Source organism: Euphorbia lathyris, chromosome 9, assembly GCF_963576675.1.
Source record: "Euphorbia lathyris chromosome 9, ddEupLath1.1, whole genome shotgun sequence".
NCBI lineage: Eukaryota > Viridiplantae > Streptophyta > Magnoliopsida > Malpighiales > Euphorbiaceae > Euphorbia > Euphorbia lathyris.
In genome coordinates this window covers 67,255,205-67,277,143 of record NC_088918.1, presented here as the reverse complement: position 1 = coordinate 67,277,143, position 21,939 = coordinate 67,255,205, and the positions used below count along the sequence as shown (strand labels likewise).

The window sequence follows — 21,939 nt, the reverse complement described above, 5'->3', positions numbered from 1 at the left end:
CAGAAATAGGAACAATTGCACTTTTACTTATTTAAAAAAACGAATTTAAAGTTTCAAGTAAAGAAATTTTCGTTTACGAGTTTTAAAACTGTTATTGCATTATCACCCTCATGTTTGGTTAAAGAAATACTGTTGTTAAAAAACAACTTTTTCCAACAACAAAAATACCTATTTTTCCGACAGCAAACAAAAAAAAAAAACAAATACACCAAATAATCCCTTAATAAATTATTAAATTTTGAGGAATATTTAATTGTAAAATATACTACTTACACTTAATATTTTACATTCCATTAAATAATTTTCACCATGTTTAATAGTGGATATGAATCAGTGAGAGGGAAGGTTTCAAGCAGCTTCTGCAGATGCTGAGATTGTACCCCAAATCGAAATCTAAGTTATCCAATACACTTAAATGTAAAAAACCAGAAGTTTACAACCAGAAGCAATTTTACCTCTAATGTTTAAAATGATATAATTTTATCTTAATATTGGCAACTAAGAACAATTTACCCCTAACATTGTCAAGTCATTTCATCACTCATCGGTAACAGATCATACACATATGATTAGACGTGAAAACATTTTAAAAAAATTAAAAAATATACCGTGTTTTGTACGAATTGGACAAAAAAAATTCAAAATAGTTCACCGAAATTATAAATATTAACCTTCAATTCTATTATTAGATCACAAAAAATGTGATTTTTTTTTTTTAAACTCAAGCAATTGATGCAGAATTATCTGTGTTTTATAATAATGTCTGAAATTAACCCAACTTAACAATGTTAGATGTAAAATTGTACCATTTTAGACATTAGGGATAAAATTGCTCCCGATGGTAAACGTTGGAGTATTTTTGCACCTTATCCCTTTATTATATGAAAATACAGCATCTCAAAATCTCAAGAGCAGCAAATCCTAATCACAAATCACAAAGGTGGCACATTTTCATAGTCCAATAAAACAACTCAAAATCCATTACTAAGGTAACATTTGATGGAAGTAATCCATTATTAGTAGCAAACTGAACTAATTAAACAATTTTGGAGTCTAATTTGAATTAACCAAGCATCCTTGAGCTCATTATCTTACAATACAAGCAATACATGAAACTCCTCATCATGGTGGATCTAAGAAGGTTGCTGCTCTAAGTGATGTCTTTTCTATATATATATAGATATATATATGAGATGATTTGTGGTTCAGAATACAAATTATTGCAGAAAACAAAACCAGGTTACAAGTGTAGAAATTTACAATTTTGCTCTGGTAAACAAGCTTGCTCTCAGCTCCTCGGCCACAGCATCTATGAACTCCTCTGTGTTTAGATACTGAGACCTCGAAACCCTACACAAATTTAAAAAAAAAAAAATTAATTCTAAAGAGCATCAAAATAATGTTGAAAATGAGCTATTCTTTCATGCGGAGGAAAATAATCTGAACTTTAGAGAAATCTTATTAGCCCCTAAACTTGCTTTTAAGTGAGCCATTAACTCCCTGAATTTGCTTGAAGTGATAAGTGCTTTAACTTGTCCAAATCTCCACTTTGCTCTGCCGCGTAAGACCTGGGGGGTTAATCATGTCACTTTAAACAAGTTTAGGGAGCAAATGAGACATCTCCAAAGTTTAGCGGAGCAATTAGAATATTTCGCCAAGTACAGTACCCTGATATATTAAGTCTTTTGAAAATGAGATAAGCTTTTGTCATTTCTTACTTGGGGCCATGAATAAGAAGTGCAAGATCCTTGGTCATCTTCCCAGATTCAACTGCTCCAACACATGCTGTTTCCAGTTTCTCAGTAAAATCCAATAGTCTTGCATTACCATCCAACTTTGCCCTGATAATATAATTCTAGTCAAGTTCCGGTTCTAGGTTTTGATGTGAATAAATGTTCGAATTCTGAAGATTCGACCTCTGAATTAAACAGGATAATCATATACTCCATTCGTCCCATGAATGTAGATAAAAGTTTACCTTTTTGACATCCCATGAAATAGGCATAACTCTTCTTTTAACTATAAATAACAACCACATTCCTATTATACCCCGATTTATTATGGTTTAAAATTACTAAGTATAAAATAAATTAAATGCTCTATTCGTTAATGGATTGTATATTAAGATTACATCAATGATCTTTGATGCTTTCTTATTTACTGTGTAAACATATTTTTTACCTATATAAATGGGACAGACGGAGTAATTAGTTAATAATAGCAACAAATATCTTATACCTGTGTGCAAGCCCACGCGACCAAGCAAAAATTGATGCTATGCTGTTTGTGCTGGTTTCACCTCCCTTCTGATGAACCCTGTAATGTCGTGTAACTGTGCCATGCGCTGCTTCAGCTTCAATGGTTTTTCCATCAGGACATACCTAGAATTCGACATAGTCTCAGAGCCGAAAATTAAAATGATAACGAATAAGGAAAACTAGAGATTGCAAAGAGAAGGAGAAAAATGAATGCATACCAGCACAGACGTCATCAACCCCAGAGATCCAAATCCTGAGACAATAGTTGTGCTAAATAAAATCCATCAAAATTTCTAAAATTCGAAAGCAACAATCCTCACCAAACATGAAGGGGATGTTTGTTTCCGCTTTTTGGAGTTTTTAGTTTTTTACTCCAAACAACATTTTGATGGAAACAGTAGCTTTTTAAAGCTTTTCACGAAATTCTTTCAGAGCTTTTCAAATGAAAGCCTTAAGAGATCAAATTGTTTCTAATTTATGAGCCCTAAAAACAATTTTTGAAGTGAAAAAGAATTTACAAAATTTCAATAATATAGACACTTATAAAGTTATTATTTATGAATATTTTTTTTAATTTGTATTTTTAATTATCTAGATTATTTGTACTCATATTTTTATTTTATTATACACTGATTTAAAAAAAATACCTATATTATTCATCAAAAGGAAAAAAAAAAAACAACCTATATTAGTCTTTTTACATTTTAACACCACCTCATCGTGGATTTACCAAACATTACGTATCAATAGGTTAACATCCAATAGCTAGCAACTGCTAAAAACAACCACAACAACATCTACCAACTACTAGCTGAACCAAACCCTAAATTCCAAGGCTACTATCCTAATAAACAAATTCCTCTTGGATTCGATTCTGTAAATAACAAGAAAATGATTAAAGGAAAGACACAAACTACGAACCTTGGGCTAAGAAATCACTTTGAACATCTCCATCATAATTTTTGCATGCCCATACATAACCTCCATCGCTTTTGAGAGCATAAGCAACCATATCGTCAATGAGTCGATGTTCATACCTAAAAATTTAGTTAAGTAAGATATTGAAGAAGTCGACAAACTAGCCAAATCACCACATGCTTAACGTATTACTGACCATATTCCAGCAGCCTCAAACTTGGATCTCCATTGATTTTCATAAACTTCCTGAAATGTGTCCTTGAATCTTCAGGAAGGTGAGAAGCCATCAAGAATAAGAGTATTAGGTATGAAAAATCTACTTATATAGAGATGAACTTGATTGATTAATATATTAATTATGCAATAAGAAAATATCAGTCACAGACCGAGGAATAGAAAAAGGGATTTCTTGTATAATGAAAATGAAGGCCATGTAGCAAACTAAGGAATACCTTCCATCGTATTGTTTAAGAATTGTGTTTTTTGTGCTAAGATACAGCGGCCACTTCTTCTGGTAAGCTGTGTTCATCGAGGCCTCAGCAAATGCATGAATGGACTGTATCCAAGTCGAATAAAACAGTAACAGTTATTGCTAATATCTGGCGAACTACAGAATTTGCTATCCATAAGAAGAAGAAAAAAAGGAAAGGAAGGAAAGTAAGAAGACCTCATCCGTGTTATACATGGACAATGCTACACCCCCAGCCCCATGAAACTTATAAACTTCAAATTCTGTCTTCTTATCTTGTCCATCTGGCACTGCATAATTTGTTATTTCCTTCAGATGATGCGATAAACAAACATTAGAGCCAGAGACATACAAAGAGAAGTAGCATTTGATTTTCTGCAGCAGTTCAGCAAGTCTCTATCAAAAGTGACACTATAATGTGAGCATGTGACTTCATAAGGCTACCATTAGAATATAATATTTACCAAAAACCAGCTTAAGTTTCCCCGGTCCTTGTATAACAATATCAGTTGCACGGTACTGGTCACCAAATGCATGTCTTCCAATGCAGATTGGCTTGTTCCAACCTAAAAAGAGAAACTGTTCTATATTCCTCTATTTTTTCAATAACAGAATGAAACAAAATGTCAAAAAATCAATGCAAACCTGCAACAAGGCGCGGAATGTTTTTGCAGATAATTGGTTCTCTGAAAACGGTGCCTGATAGTATAATATAAACAAATGGTTTATATAATGATCACAAATGAAAGAAAGGATGAACATATAAAACTGCCTTCAGAAGGGAACACAGAACATGATTAAGGGTATAAACATGAAATTTACCGTTCAAGATGTTACGAATAGTCCCATTTGGGCTCTTCCACATTCTTTTCAAATTAAACTCCTTCACACGAGTTTCATCTATTAGAAAGCAGAACAAAATCGCATCAATTTGGCGAAATTCAAAACTATGGTGAGAGATGGCAAAGTGCCATAGAGGGATCATACCTGGAGTTATAGTTGCGCACTTAATCGCCACATTGTACCTGCAAATTGTATGAAAATGGTAGTAAAGAGAAGATTATAAGCAATTAGTGACAATACATAGTCTCTTCTCTTTCTACGAAGACAAGTGTAAGAACAGATAAACCGTAAATGAAAATGGCAACAAGCACATACTTGAGAGTAGCTTCAGCACTTTCTACAGTAACTTTATCATCAGTGGCATCCCTATTAGGAAGTCCAAGGTCAAAATACTTGACATCCAAATCCAAAAATGGAAAAATAAGCTGCAATTGTGGAACAAATTGCAAACAGAATTAACAGCAATATCGTAAGATTGTTCAAACCCAAAAAGTGGGAATTAAAAAGGGACAGAGAGATTGACCTTATCTTTAATTGATTTCCAAATAATTCTAGTCATCTCATCTCCTGCATTAAAAAAAATGGATCCGTCATATCAAGCAAATTTCCTAAAATTTACAAGCAACGCCTTCGCGTATTTGATCATATGGGATATGATGGTAGTAATTTAACAAAAACCGAAGAAAATACCCCAAAAAAGAAGGAATTGAAGAGGAAGAAGATGATGAAAATGAAATTGCGCATTTAAAACAGAGAGATTGACATAATATGTAGATTGAACACAATAAACGAAGAACAGAGTGAAAGAAAAGTAAAATTGAAGATGAAAGCAACACACCGTCCATCTCAACGATTGGATTGCGGACCTTGATCTTCTCGAATGCCATGATTTTTGATCTGCTGATTTCGAATTTGATTCAGAGCTTAAGTTTAAGAAAGCTTCATTCTTCAATTAGGCGATATTGCCAATAACGCTTTTAATAAATAAGTTCAGAGCATATACAAGTCACTGTTAGACTCTTAAATGTTAGTTTTTGTGTAATTTGTGCTAAAATGTTTCACTTTTTTTTTTTGTGGAGACCCAAAAGGAAAACAAGAGAAAAAGAAAAAAACTCCTACTAATTGTCCGGGGAAGATTAGAACCACAAAATGGAATGTTTGTATAAGATCCTATGTAATTAGTCATCGAATCCGTACTAGAGTTCCTTTCTCGCTACACATGAATCAACTTAACCTCTCAATCTTGCTAAAGGAGCTCTTGGTACTTATATAGATAAACCAACAACGATGACTCCACCAATCACAACTTGTGAATTAAGTTCAAGGATCAACCAATATAAACTTAATTGTGATGCAACTTACTCTTGCATGTCTAACAAGGGCACTTTTGCTTTAGTTGTTCCTGATTCTGCAGGTTATGTAGCACTATCAGGTGGAAGACCTTTGGGTGTGGTTATGTCTGCCTTGCATGCAGAATTATTAGCAATATTATAATCAATTCGTATTATTCGGGAAGCTGTGTTTAATTCAGTTCAGATTGCATCAGATTCTCTATCGGCTATTCGTCTTCTTTGCAAATAAGAAATTATTCATAACTGGATGGGTGTGCTTGTTAATGATATTCTTGAAGAGATAAAGTTATTCTCATATTGATTTTATTCATGAAAGGCGCCAATCGAATATGGTTGCACATAACCTGACAGTCTGAGCTATTTCTCTTTCATATGTAGAAATTCTTATTGAGGATTGCCCTTTATATGTTTTATCTCGTATTCAAAATGATTGTAATTTTTTATGTTAATGCAAGTGTTTCTTTTATATATATATATAAAAAAAAAGGCAACATGTGAATAAAACCTATATACTTTAGGGTTCACAACATATTCATATGCCCTACTACTAAGTTTGATTCTTTTAGGATTAGAAATTCTAATAGATGTCAAACAATCCAAAGTTTTAAAATAAGATAAGTTTGTTGGTCTATTTCTCAGAATCTTATAAGAAGGTATTTTTGCTCTTAGATTTGGGGACTCTATTTTTTTTTAATCAAAGAATGAATGAATTAATGAGCCAAATTACGGTAATATAAATATAGGAACAGAAATAAAACTCGTTAATGAATTAAAAAATAAAGAGTAAGTATTAAAACGAGAAGACCGAGCCATGGCGTGAGCCGTCCTGTTAGCTTGCTTCCGGATCCATTTGACTGAGTAACAGTCGTTAGACGAAAGAAGTGATCGAATACGTGTTATCTAGTTCCCAAATTTGGGGACTCTATTAAGGACCTAACATATTATCAACAAATTCCTCCTCTCCCTTCCCCTCCCGAATGAGAGACAACAATGGGATTAAGCATAATAGTAACAACAATTCAGTAGATATCTTATTATCAATATCATCACTTTTTTCATCAAATACACAAAAATAAAATCAAAGCAATTATCAATAAATGTGATAAAATGTCATTTATTCGTTGCACAAATTATCAGAGTGAATTAAATCCAGATGATTGGATTCCTTACTCACATCTTTATGGATGTTTTTGTAACTCAACATCATATACATATATGAATTTTATTTTATTTTGCAGTTTGATGGCTCAGCTTAATTACAGGATTTTTAGGACATCACAGATCAATTCTCGTTTTCTATATATATGAATGTTCATTTGGTTATGAAGAGTTGAGTTTCAATATTAATTTGGTAAGTTGTTAATAATTATTTATTTTTCCTTTTTAAGGGCTTGATGTTTGAAAATGATTATTTGCCTCTTAACATTTCAATAATTAGTAACTCTAGTCTATAGTACAAAATTTGCCTCTGCCTCTGAATGTTAAGAAAATGAACAGATGAAAATGAAATATCATAAGATCGATAAATTGTTAGTAAAATGTTAATTAATTATTATTTGAATCTCTTCCATTTCTGAAAATGTTGAGTTTCATGACTCTAATTAATATAATTAATTTAATATATTAATTTTTAACTTTTTTATACTATGGTTACAATTGCGATTTAACTCTCTTTAACTCAAATTAATTTATAAACTTAATACTTTATTGATAAAAAAATTAATTTTTGAATTAATGGACCAAAAACATTTCCATCCCCTCCTTTTTTTTTTTTTTGGTAGACAGGAAAAAAAAAACAAACAACAAGAACCTAGCCCGGGATCAGTCTAGGATGGCTGACCCCAACCCTATCCTCGAGAAGGATGGGTAACAAAAAAGAAGGGGGAACAGAAAGGGTAGAAACACCTAAAATCCCCCCATGCCCAGCAACTGCCAAGCGATCCGCCACGCGGTTTTGCTCCCTAAAGATATGGGAGAAGCTAAGAACCTCAAAGGCAGGACGAAGCCTCAAAATAGCCTTGATAAGATTCTGGTTCTTCAGACCAACAGCTTGGCCATCAGAAATCTTGTTGATCGCCTCCAAATTATCAGAATCCACCAAAAGCCTTTTAATACCCATACGAATGGCCAATTTAACTCCCGACAGGATTCCCCAGAGCTCCGCAGTAAAGGAAGAGCCCGTCCCCAAGTTATGGGTGAACCCAGCCAGCCAAGCGCCGCCAGCATCCCGAAGAACTCCCCCAGCAGCAATTCTACCATTGCTTAGGCAAGAGCCATCCGAGTTCAACTTCACAAACCCTTCTCTAGGCTTAATCCAACCAACTAACTGGACCACTTTATCCGGGACAGGTCTAACCAGGGGCTCCCCTTCAAAGCTCCTTGTAATAACAGAGAGTTTTTCCGAGAAGTAACCAAGTAAATCAGGAATAAGGACAGTCTTCTCAGAAAATAACTCTTCGTTCCTCCATTTCCAGATTTGGTGACAGATAATGACGAAGAAAATGTCACCGTGCTCCATATTAGCCAACAACTTCCCATTGACTCCATCAGAGAACCAGTCAGCATTCGCATGAGCCATAAAAGAGGGCAGGATGTGGCTAGGGAGAATCCCTTCCCAGATCTTCTTACTCTTAGGGCAATCCCTCAAAGCATGGCACAAGGTTTCCACATGACCCCTGCATCTACTACAGGCACCAGACTCAGCCAAATGCCTTCTGTGTCTATCCGCATTAGTAAGCAGCCTATCCTTAACTCCCAGCCACAGGAAACTTCTGATACGGTAAGGGACTTTGAGGGCCCAAATGGACTTCCAAGTCTCCACCGGGGGATCAGCCCTATAAGAGGAAAGAGCTTCATAGGCAGATTTACAAGAGAAAATGCCATTATTCGTTAAGGCCCAGCAATGTCTGTCCTTGTCCTCTTCTTGGTTGCTAACCTTCACTCCCCTAATGTTCAGGAGGGTCTCCAGGTTGAAGAAAGAGTCGAACTTAGACCAGATCCAGTCACCCTCCGAGTCTACCACATCAGCAACCTTCTAGGGACGGAGATCATAAGGCGGAGGGGTTCTGCAAACTTCAATCAGAGGTTTGTCACCAACCCAGGTATCATACCAAAAACTGGTGGATTTACCATTACCCACCTCCAGACCAACCCCCGAACAGAACTCATCAAACACCGCGCTAATCCCTTTCCAGAGGAAGGAACAATTGACAACCCTCTCCTTCGGACCTCCTAAAATTCTATCCTTCCGATACTTGCCACAAAGGAGACGAACCCAAAGAGAGGAGGGATTTTGCCACATTCTCCAAAGAAGTTTCATCAAAAGGACTTTATTATTATTATCCTTAGCTTGCCTGATTCCAAGACCCCCCCTGCATTTAGGCTGACAAGTCTCCTTCCAAGGAACCAGGTGAACCTTCCTTCCATTACCAGACTCCCCCCACAGAAAACGACGATTAATCTTATCAAGGTCATTAAAAACAGGCTCAGGAAGCTTACAGGCTTGCATAATATGGTTCGGAGCAGCACAATTAACAGATTGGATTAAAGTAAGGCGACCTGCAAGGGAAAGAGAATTAGCTTTCCAGCTAGCACTCAAACCGTTAGTTTTGTCCAAAATGTCTTTAAAGGAGGCTTTGGAAACCCTATCACTATGAAGAGGGACCCCAAGATACTTCCCCAACGATTGAGTCAGGGGGATGCCAGAGAGCTCACTCAGACTTCTGCATAAGCTATTACTCATATTCTTAGAGCAAAGCATGCGGGATTTTTGAATGTTAATCTTCTGACCAGAAGCCTCACAAAAGCCATTAAGGATATCCATCACCACCTGAATTTGCTCCTCATTACCCTCCACGAATAGCATTACGTCGTCAGCAAAGAACAGGTGGGTAATAGACGGACAATGTTTGTTGATGGAAACAGGATGGAAAGTCCCCTTACTCACCGCCTCCTGGAACATGTGAGACAATCTTTCCATGGCAATCACAAACAGGAAAGGGCTCATAGGATCCCCTTGACGAATGTCCCTAGAGGGAGAGAACTCATCAGATATATCCCCATTGATCATCACCTGGAAGACTGGAGAAGAAATGCACCTCTCTATCAAATTCCTCCAGTTATCCGGGATACCAGCTTTACCTAAGCTATCTAGAAGAAAGCTCCAGTTCAGTCTATCATAGGCTTTCTCCAGGTCAAGTTTAAGAGCCACGATCCCTTTCTTACCCTTCTTAATCTTCATAGAATGGACAACCTCCTGGGAAATAACAATGTTATCCATCATTTGTCTACCAGGAACAAAGCTCCCTTGGTTTTGGCTGATAATATCAGGAAGGATCTTCCGGATTCTATTAGCCACAATCTTAGTAATAGCTTTATACAACACATTACAAAGACTGATAGGCCTCATCTGAAGGAAGAAGGAAGGCTTCTCGACCTTAGGAATAAGAACAAGGAGGGTTCTATTAATCAAACTGATATCTTTAGAACCACCAAAAACACCTAACACAAAGTCATAAATGCCTTCTTTCACAGTGTCCCAGTGTTTATGATAAAAACTGGCAGGAATACCATCTATCCCAGGCGCCTTAGTGGACCCAATGCTGGAGAACGCCAGATCAATTTCCTTAAGGTCAACAGGATGGAAAGCATCTCTAATAGCACCCTCCCTTAAACGAGGAAAGGAGGTACTAGAAAGGGCACTCTCCAAGTCCACCACTTCTTCTCTGAAAAGATCTTGGTAGAACTCAAGGGCAAGGCGCCGAATGTTTTCCTCCTCAAAAATCCACTCACCATTGGTATCCTTGATAGCATCAATCCTGTTCCTCTGCCTCCTGATAATCGTTGAGAGGTGAAAGAACCTGGTATTCCTGTCACCATCTTGAATCCAAGACTTCCTTGATTTCTGGAACCAAAGAAGCTCTTCCTGTCTAAGGAAAGCTTCTAATTCGTTCTAGAGGGATCTAAGATGACCATTCAGGCTGTGGTCAAAGCGAGTCTCCAAACAACGTTGAACGCCTTCCATCCTTCTTAAAAGCTTATTTTTCCTCATGATAATATGGCCAAAAACATTCTTATTCCAGCCAACCACATTCCTTCTAAATTCCTCCGCTGCAAGAAGGACATCAGACTGAGGATGCCAATTATCTTTAACAAAACTCTTAAAATCCGGATGGGAATCCCAAGCAACCAGATACCTAAAAGGTCTACTACTTCTCAGCCGGTTCCCTTTGACCATTTTGATGAGGATGGGGCAGTGATCCGAATGACGAAAAGGGAGGTTAAGCACATTGACCTCAGGAAACCTACAAATAGCAGCAACATTAGCATAAACCTTATCCAACCGGACAAACACACTATTCCTTTTCCAGGTAAACTTGTGGCCAGCAGCACCCAGGTCCGAAAGGCCGCAGATATCCATACTATGCTTATGATTAAGGCACCGGTTCACATAATGATTACCCCCTCCTCTCTGATCACTTAAAAGGGCAATATCATTAAAATCCCCGGCCACCAACCACGCCTCAGTCATATTTAAGCTAATAGAATGAAGAATCTCCCACAGCCTTCTTCGATTAGTCAAAACAGGATCGGCATAAACAAAAGAAACAAAGAAAGGTTTATTACCAGGGTAACACACCTTACTATGAATGAATTGACTGTCCATACTTATTATATCAATATTGATTTGATTTGGCTTCCAAAAGAGCCAAATCCCCCCTGCTCGGCTAGTAGCCTCCGATCTAACACACTTCCATTTCATAAACTTCTTAACAACCTCATCAGCTTTGGGCCCACTAACCTTGGTCTCCAAAAGAACAAAGCAAGACGGGTTAAACTGTTTAATGAGATCATTAACATGAATGCGGGTAGCCTTGCTCGCCGCACCTCTAACATTCCAAATAAAGAAGTCCATAAGAAAGGAGAGCAACTGACACAAGCCCAAACCTAGATCAGATATTTATTCGGGGCTCCGGAGAGCCTAGAGGAGGAACCAGAAGGCCCCCTTTTATCCCAAGAATCCAACCTACCAGGGTTCTTTTTAGACTTTGCTTTGGGTTTCTTAATATTTGACTTCAACACTCCTAAAGTTTTTCCAATAGGAACATCAGCAAGAGGATTCAGATTACTAATCCCAATACTCAAGTCACTCCTTGCATGCAGAAGGGGCTGTGAACTTCCTTTAGACTCAACATTAGCAACAAAGAGAGGGTTAAAAGAGTTATCCAGATTTGGACCCGGCTCAGAAGAAACCAGACCTGGCCTGCTCGATTCAAATTGCTCCTCAGGAGGATTCGAAATCTGTCCTTCCTCCATAGGCAGAATCTCAAATCTTGACCCGGAGCCAGAAGCTACATCCACACTCACCTCTTTGCCTTTCTTGGTATCCGGAGGCTTAACCATGATCTCGGGGGCACTCTGGAGAGAAGTCATCCTACTGTTGGTATCCGGAAAGTGACTAGTATTAGCTTTAGCACGTGGCTTCCTCCTAGTAGTCCTTTTGGCAAGCATCCAAGGACCAAAGCTCTTATCCTCCCCCTGACCTTTCTCACCTCCTCCCATAATAGGATGGACCACCTCCTCTACTACCTTTCTTTTCCCAGGACACCCCTCAACGGTATGGCCAAACATCCCACATTCATAGCATATGTTGTGTAAACCTTCATATTCAATATGAAAGACTTTATTCTGAACACAGAATTGAGAAAGAAGGGGTTTAGCGAGGTCAATATCAATACACACCCTGGCAAACTTGCCCCTCACAGCCCCAACGGTGGTTTTATCAATATGGTGAACCTTCCCGACAAGGCTACCAATCTTATTCAAGAATCTCTCATTATAGTATTCAAGAGGGAGGCCAGGGAATCTGACCCAAGTTAGGATCCTGTTAACAGAGCAATCATGGGGATCAAAATTAGGGACCCAGGGTCTCAGTGCCAAGACATGGTTGGAGATAATGTATGGTCCACCATTAACAACAGCCTCATAATCCTTCGCACTGGTAAATTTGATGACATAATAGTCATTCTCAAGGTCTGTGATAGTAACCTTCCCTGTCTTTGCCCATTGGGCATGGATCCTCTGGGCAAAGTAATTGAAACCAATTCTTTTCCCTAGAACAGTGACAATAAGAGCCAATTTCCATTTGGATCTTATAACCCGTTTGTCTTCCGAGGAAAGACGGATTTTGGGACAAAGCGGATTATCTGGTTCTCCATCCTCAATATCAGAATCAGAAAAGAACTCATCAGACTCATCTTCAATAGAATCTTCCTCCATCATGGGCTCCTCCTCAACCAACCCTAAAACCTTATCCCTCCAAGAAGAATTTCCCTTGTCTTTTTGAAGACTCTGGCTATGCTGGCTCTGAACATCATTAGGGCATGAGGACAAAGCCTGATCCCTAATAGACCCTGGGTACAAAATACTTAAATCCCCTGTCTCAGGCCCCAAGGTAGGGTCTAATTTGGAGTAACCTGTCTGTGTCAATTGACCTGTCAGTAAAATAGTCTTGTTCTGAGCAACCTGCGGGATCAGACTAGCCTGGGCAGCCATCAAATAGGGGGCTTCCATCTTTGCTGACGAAACCCTAGCCACCAGCTCCAGGACGCGGGCCGCAACATCGCCCTCGCCATCCCGGAGATCACCGGATCCATCCATCCGAATCTGCTCGCCTGCTGCCTCCGCAGAAACAGGAGCCCCATCTTCCCCATCCCCCACCGTAACCCTAACCCTAGCCTTACCCAGCTCCCTCTCGCCAACCACCCCAACGCCCACCGCCGGCCTAACACCATCCTTACTACCCGGTCGACTCCGATCCCTAGATCGGTCACCGCCCCTCTCCCCGCTCCTCCTCCTATAGCGAGCAAAGGCGACCCCATCGCCCACAACAACAGATCCGCCCAGCCTCGGATCGGCATCACCACCCAACCCCGCCGATAGACCACCAACTGGCAACGACGGCCCGCCCGCCGCGCCCCCCGACGCCCCTGCCGCACCACTCGCCGCCTCACTAGAAACCCCCATCGCCCCACCCGATACCCTCGCACGCTCTCTCTCCCGTCCTTTAGTCATTTGATTGAGAGATACTTGATTGTTCCTCCAAAGTAATTGATTCCATCCCCTCCTTATATGCATACATGTTAATATTCTTTCTTATTTACAAAATAAATAAATAAACGAGACAAAGATAATTTTCTCATAGTTTTCTTTTTCGTCTCTACAATTTTGTTTTCTATTCCGTTGTATGTTCCATGTTCTTGCTTTTGAAATTTAAAAATATATAATTATTATAAAATATTAATGAAATCAACGAAGTGCTATCTCCGGGTGCCCGCTATGGTTATTTTGTTTTTTACAAAGTACCATTACTTGGTGTGTTTTTCACCATTGGATGATGGAGCATAAAATTAATCCAATGGTAAATATGAGCACCAAGTAACGGTACTTTGTAAAAAACAAAGTAACCATAGCGGATACCGCCATCTCCGAGTGTGACCAATATTGTATACAATGAAAGAATAAAAAACAGATTGATAAAATATCTTGATGGGATATTACGAGATGAAAATAGGGGAACTCATCACCTTACACTGATTCAATTGGATATATTGGTTATTGTAGCCTAATTACTAATTGGATTCAAAATACGAAATTCCATTAAGAAAAATGATTATCATTAAGATGGTTTTTTTTAAAAGAGATGATGGGTGTTGTTATATTCAGTCCCAAATTCACATCCGCAGCCCCGTGAAAGGACGAAAATGTCCTTTCATGGATTTTGGATGGGAAAAGGATATTTTTTTTTGCCTTCCGTCACACGGGCGTGTGGCTATCACGCCTCACCGTGTGGTCGGGCGTGACAGCCACACGCCCGACCACAAGGTGAGGCATGTTGCTATCACGTCCCACGTCCGCATGTCGGGAAGGGAAAAAATAAAAATGATAAATTAATAAAATAAAAATAATAAAAACTAAATTAAATTTAAAAAAAATTGAATTTTGCACACACGGCCGTGAGACCATCACACCCTCACATAGGTGAGGGCGTGAGGCTATGACGCCCTACTAGAGGAGACGACGTATGAATATCACGCCGTCTCCTGTGGTGGGGCGTGAGGCTATCACGTCTCCACCTATGGTGCGGCGTGATAGCCTCATGCCCTACCTCAGGAATCCGAATTCTCCAAAAATCCAAATTCGAATAAACAAAACGTCCAAAAATCAACAAAATCAAACAAAATTTCGTAACATTAGTCATTTTCCTTTGTCCTCCCTCTTTTGATCCATGTTTTCGTTGATAAATTAGTCCGAATTTGATCCAAGAGAGTTTGAGAGGATTTGAGAATTTTAAAATTTGGTAAAAGGGTATTTTCATCTTTTCACGGGGCTGGGAATGGAAATTTGAGGCTGGATATAGTAATTCACTTTTTGAATTCTTATGAATTTTATTTTTTTTATATGTAATTGAAGTTTATTAATGCAAAGACTTAATATATATATCTAACGTATTGATTTGATAAAATCTTTTCATATGCAATATTAAAAAAGTATTGATTGTAATAATTTATAGCATAATAAATTAATGTTGCTCACATTTCAATATAGATTTATAATTTTTTTATATGGTAAATATAATATTAAATTTTAATTTTAATTTAATTTTTTAATTTCTCATTATATTCTAATATAATTCTTAATTAATATCATATTTTATTATTTTAATAAATTCCAATTAGAAAAACAAATATGAAAATATATATTATTATTAAAAAAAATAAAAAATAGGAGAATCTATATTAAAGTTAGACTTAATAGACATCCAACTCCCTAAACTTATAACTTCTTTTCACCTGGCCCTCTCAACTTAGGGGACAACCTCTCAACCCCCTCAATTCTCCAAAAACATCACATACAGCCCCTTACACCCCTATTTTCGGTGAAAATATTGACCCGTGTAGAAAACACACTTGACTGTTGACCTCACCAATGCCACATGTCATTTTTTTTATTAAATTTTTCCATATTCGTGCGAGGTGTTGTCACTCTTTGTTGTCGCAACCTTATTGAGGTGCTGAGGTTGGCGTCAGTGGTCGTCATGGTGAAATGTATCTAAGTGATTGTTACAAAAATGACACGTGACATTGGTGTGGTCAACAGTCAAGCATGTTTTATATACGGGTCAATATTTTGACCGAACATAGAGGTGTAAGGGATTGTATGTGATGTTTTAGGAGAGTTGAAAATGTTGAGAGATTGTCCCCTAAGTTGAGGGGGCCAGATAAAAAAAAGTTACAAGTTTAGGAGGTTTGATACCTATTAAGCCTTAAAGTTACTATTAGCTTTTTTAAAAATAAATAAATTATTTACCTTTAATTAAAATTCTATAAAAAAAATTAATCAAAGTTTATTTTTAAAATTAATTTATTTTAATATATATAATTTAAAGGTACCTTCTATGCTTAATTTGTTTTTGACAAAATAAGTTATCTTGTTTTTTTTTTACCATTGGATGAGCTTACTTTGTCAAAGCTCATTGAAAAAACAAAGTAAGGCTTATTTTGTCAAAAAAAAAAAAAAAAAAAAAAACATAATCTAATCCTAATTTAAAATATATAATATAAAATTATTGAAAAGTAAAAAAAATCAATAGAATTTTTTTATATCTCTGATCGTGCGGGTTTCAACTAATTGATGTAATACTTTTCAAGCATCGTCGACGGACTAGAGGTGGGAATGTGCTGAATTGGAGGTGCAGATGACTTTTTTTTTTATTATTATTAATTTCTGGTCTAATACTTCTAATTTATTTTTACACATGAAGTTCACCTACTTGAATTCATCTTAGTTTTGTGAACTGAAATGATTATCAATACCATTTTTAAGGACTAAATTGAACTATTTAAACAAGTTATAAAGATATTTCCAAAGTATAGGAGACAAAAGACGTTTGAGACCAAGTTTACAAGGCCGTAAATGTAGAAATGGCAACCGGTACTAGTTTCACGGGTACCCGACATTACTTGACCCTAAGGCGGATGCAAACTGATATTAATCTTAATTAGTTTTTGACCCGTGCGATGCACGGATTTATCTTAATATATAAATATTAACAAAAATATAATTTAATAATTACAATTATAAATAAATATGATATAGTACGGATAAAATAATCTTTTTATAAATAAATATAATAATATAACTAAAGTTAATATATTATATTTTATATTATATTTTTTATCAGTAAAAAAAGAGGAAGTGACACCTCAACTTCATCGTTACTGTTTTATATTATATATAAATTATTATTTTATTTTCATATTTAATTTAAATAATCTTTTTATAGATAAATATAATAATATAACTAAAGTTAATATATTATATTTTATATTATATTTTTTATCAGTAAAAAAAGAGGAAGTGACACATCAGCTCCATCGTTACTGTTTTATATTATATATAGATATAGATATGCAGAGAATTAGAGAGATTTTAGAGATTAATTTGAATTATGTAGAACTTTTAGATATAGATATGCAGAGAATTAGAGAGATTTTAGGGATTAATTTAAATTCTGTAGAACTCTTAGATATAGTACAGATAAAAGAATCTTTTTATAAATAAATATAATAATATAAGTAAAGTTAATATATTATATTTTATATTATATTTTTTATCAGTAAAAAATGAGGAAGTGACACCTCAGCTCAATCGTTGCTGTTTTATATTATATATATAGATATATAAATATGCAGAGAATTAAAAAGATTTTAGGGATTAATTTAAATTATATAGAACTTTTACATATAGATATGCAGAAAATTAGAGAGATTTTAGGGATTAATTTAAATTCTGTAAAACTCTTAGATATAGTACAAATAAAATAATCTTTTTATAAATAAATATAATAATATAACTAAAGTTAATATATTATATTTTATATTATATTTTTTATCAGTAAAAAAGGAGGAAGTGACACCTCAGATTCATCGTTCCTGTTTTATATTATATATAGATATATAGATATATTTTAGGAATTAATTTAAATTATGTAGAACTTTTAGATATAGATATGCAGAGAATTAGAGAGATTTTAGGGATTAATTTAAATTATGTAGAACTCTTAGATATAGTACGGATAAAATAATCTCTTTATAAATAAATATAATAATATAACTAAAGTTAATATATTATATTTTGTATTATATTTTTTATCAATAAAAAAGGAGGAAGTGACACCTCAGCTCTATCGTTATTGTTTTATATTATATATAGATATGCAGAGAATTAGAAAGATTTTAGGGATTAATTTAAATTCTATAGAACTCTTAGATATAGTACGGATAAAATAATCTTTTTATAAATAAATATAATAATATAACTGAAGTTAATATATTATATTTTTTATCAGTAAAAAATAAAAATAAGGAAGTGACACACCAGCTCCATCGTTACTGTTTTATATTATATATAGATATATAGATATACAGAGAATTATAGAGATTTTAAGGATTAATTTAAATTATGTAGAACTTTTAGATATAGATATGCACAGAATTAGAGAGATTTTAAGGATTAATTTAAATTATGTAGAACTCTTAGATATAATACATAAAATAATCTTTTTATAAATAAATATAATAATATAACTAAAGTTAATATATTATATTTTATATTATATTTTTTATCAGTAAAAAATAAGAAAGTGACACCTCAGCTCCATGTTACTCAGCTCTATGTTACTGTTTTATATTATATACATAGATATAGATTTGCAAAATACTAGGCAACCCAATCAACACATGATCAAGAGTATAAGCCTAAAAACAAAACCTTAGCAGCAATCTTAAACAGAGATATAGCAGCAAAGCAAACACAGCTGAATTAACCTGTTGAAAAGAGAATTCTGATGTCTTTCTATTCCAGTGAAACCTTTTTCCTCTTTCCTGTTGAAATTTCACTTTTAAAACTTGTGCCACTGCCTCCAATACTAGCATTTACCATTCTCCTATCTCAAACCAAACCCTACTCATCAGGCACTTGAAGCCTTTTGCCATTATGAGTACTAAAGCAAAAGCACAATTCAGTTTAAAATCATTTCCCCTTTTTGCGTTTTACAGCCCCCTTTCCTTGGCCCTTCTTGGGTGCTGCTTTTCCACGACGCTTCAACATTTCAAGCTTCGATAAGCGCCTATCAAAGCACGAGGAAAAAAAAAAGGTGATCAATTCATAGACGATAGTCAGAATCCAGCCGTTGAAAACTCTGATCAAACAACAACTCTACATATGAAAAAAGAACAAAATAACATAGCTGTCCGAATTGAATACTGCATAAGGAGAGCTCGGAGTAGAAGATGATGGATCTAATTCAATACAAAGAATGTCACAAGCGAAAGACATCAAGTTCTTTTACCAACTCATCACAATGAGAGCAACATTTGCATCTGCAATCAAAATTTTCTGATTCAGTAGCATAGTTCACAAAAAATTATAGCATAACAGCTTGAATTAGATTTTTCCAGAAAAGAAGCATGGGGCAGAAGAAAAAAGGAATTCAAAACAAAAGAAACAAAAAATTATAGCATAACAGCTTGAATTAGATTTTTCCAGAAAAGAAGCATGGGGCAGAAGAAAAAAGGAATTCAAAACAAAAGAAAGAAACAAGCAAAATAAATTTACTGACAGTATTTCCATCTCAACAAAGAGCGAGCGCCAATAATTTCTATCACCATATTCAACATGTAAGTTATTAAGAAGTAAAACTATAGACAATTGCTACCACCATGATCAATAAACCCCTAATTCAAACTTGAAGCGGTCCAACCCGAATTCGAAATAAGTTCTATTAGTATTTCAAAGAATTGCTTAACCAGTAGATAGCATGACCATAAGTTAGATGGCAAATAGATAAATTAAAAGATGAACAGAAGGAAGAGTAGGAATTACTCTTGCTCTAGGCGGGCCATTATGAGCGGATCATCCCTCTTGATGTCATGAGGGTACCATTGGGCAACTTTCTCACCAATTAGCTTCTTGCGTAAAAGCTTGTGGGGAGATTTCTGCCCAGTTGGGTTAAATATATGACCAAATATTCTTGCCCTTGCCTCAGCTGCTCCTTTCGTAACAGCCGCAGCCAAAATGCCTTTCAGACCACCACCACTCATCCTCAATTTTAGTTCTCTAATTCAAATGAAGTAACAAGTTGATTCTGAAGAATGAACCAGCTGATACGATTAGAAAGAAGCACACTCATTTAGAATCAACAATGAAGCTTCATGTATAGAGCTCAGAATTGGCACGAAAATAACAAAAGTATAGTAGGCAAATATTGTTTCACTACAAATTAAATAGAGAGAAAAAAAATAAAAAAAAATAAATAAGCCTTACCTATTTCAGCGAAATTAACTAAAAAGTCACTAAGTAGAAATCATCTAAGGGAGAAGAAATCAATCAAATTGAGTCAATTCTTTTCTACTCAATCACACAAATTTACAATATCAAAATACCACCTCCCTTTTTTTTTCTTCCTAAACGAATACAATCAAATGAACCTTGTACACTACTACAAATTATTCAGATAGGCAAACTCATGTCCTTTGCTTTAGCCCGGAACAAATGTAATCACCAGAATTTGTTAAAAGAGTAAATTTCCGCCAGAAAGATGCACAACGAGATGAACCAGTCCTTATGACATATGGACAGAGAGAAAAGAGAATTTGGTCAACAATATAAAATTGTTGTCAATTCAGATAAACTCATGCTCAATAAATCTTTCTTAAGCATATGTAAATTCTAGGTCACGAAGTAAGAGATAATCAACTGTTGCTTGAAGAAAATCCCAATATGCATTACAATACCAAATTGTGCAGTTCATAGATAATTCCATTATGGGGAACTCCGAAGTCTGAATTCGTTTTCTACCATATAAAAACAATTACAGTGCCTATCTCTAAGATTAGTTGCATATCGCTACAAAGCAACAACACATAAGAAGATAAAGAATTATTAACTCACCAAGTTCAAGTTCAAGTTCTTCTCCAGACAATTAGGGGTTTCAATTTGTTCTACTCCATGCACCTACACAAAATCAACAGAGAATAGAAGGAATTGAGAAAGCAAAAACAAGGTACAATCACTTCACTCTGCTGAATTGATTGAAGAAACAATTGTTGTAATCCCTCTTCAATGACACGATGAAAAATAATATCATTACTGATTCTTCGTCAGTTCTTTTCCCTTTCAGCTGATTTCTTACACGAATTCAAAAAAAGAAAACACCGAAATCAAAAATAAAAACAAAGGGAATACCAAATTCTGAATCCAGAAAATGCCTTGTCGTAGAAGGGGGAAAATCAAAATAATAGAAAGGAAATGTATTTATACCTACAAGTAGCACGGGTTAGGGTAGCCGCCGCAGGAGGTGCAATACTAATCCTCAAACTCATTCAATAATTTACAGCTAAGGGGGTGTTTGGTAGCTTTTCGACCTCCTGTTTGCCTTTTCATTTTGAAAATGAGAGTTTAAGGTGTTTAGTTTCCTGTTTGCCTTTTGTAGCCGAAAAGTAGCTTTTTATAAAAGCAGGCAGCAGCCTTTTCAAACAGCAAACAGCAAACCGTAACAGGAAACAGGAAACAGCAAACAGCAGATAAAACAAACGGACCCTAAGTGCACCATTGTTCACTCAACTTGCATGATTGTTATCTTAAAATGATAATTCAACTTTAATTTATCTCAATAAAATGATTCGATTTTGAGTTTTATCTTAATTAAGTCACTTTAACGATTTCAATGGTTAAAATACATCGGAATGATGTCATAACTGACACGTGAGCATGTGTCAACTGTCAGTTGGCTCATAAATGGATATCATGTGTGGTTTCTATAAGATATTTGAGTTTACACATGCTCACGTGTCAGCTATATCATCATTCCGATGCATTTTACCTATTGAAATCGTTAAAGTGACATAACTAAGACAAAACTCAAAGTTGAGTGACTTTATTAAGACAGATTGAAATTGGATGACCATTTTGAGACAATCATATAAGCTCAGTGACCAATGATATATTTAACCCCCTAAATTACCCCTAGTCATCCGAG

General features: G+C 35.6%; 2 protein-coding genes across 8 annotated transcripts; both read right to left on the bottom strand.

The window, feature by feature from the left end:
• Positions 1-957: 957 nt before the first annotated feature.
• LOC136206100 (isocitrate dehydrogenase [NADP]-like) lies at positions 958-5,631 on the bottom strand. Of its 2 annotated transcripts, XM_065997024.1 has the most exons (16): positions 5,327-5,631; positions 5,012-5,055; positions 4,804-4,913; positions 4,633-4,670; positions 4,468-4,545; positions 4,291-4,344; positions 4,110-4,211; positions 3,844-3,935; positions 3,629-3,732; positions 3,373-3,441; positions 3,180-3,295; positions 2,477-2,511; positions 2,239-2,381; positions 1,719-1,841; positions 1,479-1,568; positions 958-1,350 (listed from the first exon to the last, which is right to left on the bottom strand). In XM_065997024.1, exons 1-15 carry the CDS (start codon positions 5,373-5,375, stop codon positions 1,493-1,495), a joined length of 1,233 nt encoding a protein of 410 aa, XP_065853096.1. In that variant the 5' UTR covers positions 5,376-5,631; the 3' UTR covers positions 958-1,350; positions 1,479-1,492. The 2 variants fall into 2 exon arrangements, with proteins under 2 accessions (XP_065853096.1, XP_065853095.1); XM_065997023.1 differs by lacking the exon at positions 1,479-1,568 and having other exon boundaries at positions 5,327-5,626.
• Positions 5,632-18,488: 12,857 nt separating this feature from the next.
• LOC136207172 (small ribosomal subunit protein mS33-like) lies at positions 18,489-21,240 on the bottom strand. 6 transcript variants are annotated; one of them, XM_065998462.1, is made up of 4 exons: positions 21,222-21,240; positions 20,853-20,915; positions 19,785-20,062; positions 18,489-19,029 (listed from the first exon to the last, which is right to left on the bottom strand). In XM_065998462.1, the coding sequence occupies exons 3-4, from the start codon at positions 20,000-20,002 to the stop codon at positions 18,933-18,935; spliced, it is 315 nt and encodes a 104-aa protein (XP_065854534.1). In that variant the 5' UTR covers positions 20,003-20,062; positions 20,853-20,915; positions 21,222-21,240; the 3' UTR covers positions 18,489-18,932. The 6 variants fall into 6 exon arrangements, with proteins under 6 accessions (XP_065854534.1, XP_065854537.1, XP_065854533.1 ...); XM_065998465.1 differs by having other exon boundaries at positions 19,785-20,046; positions 21,222-21,239; XM_065998461.1 differs by having other exon boundaries at positions 21,147-21,228.
• Between the last annotated feature and the right edge of the window lie 699 nt (positions 21,241-21,939).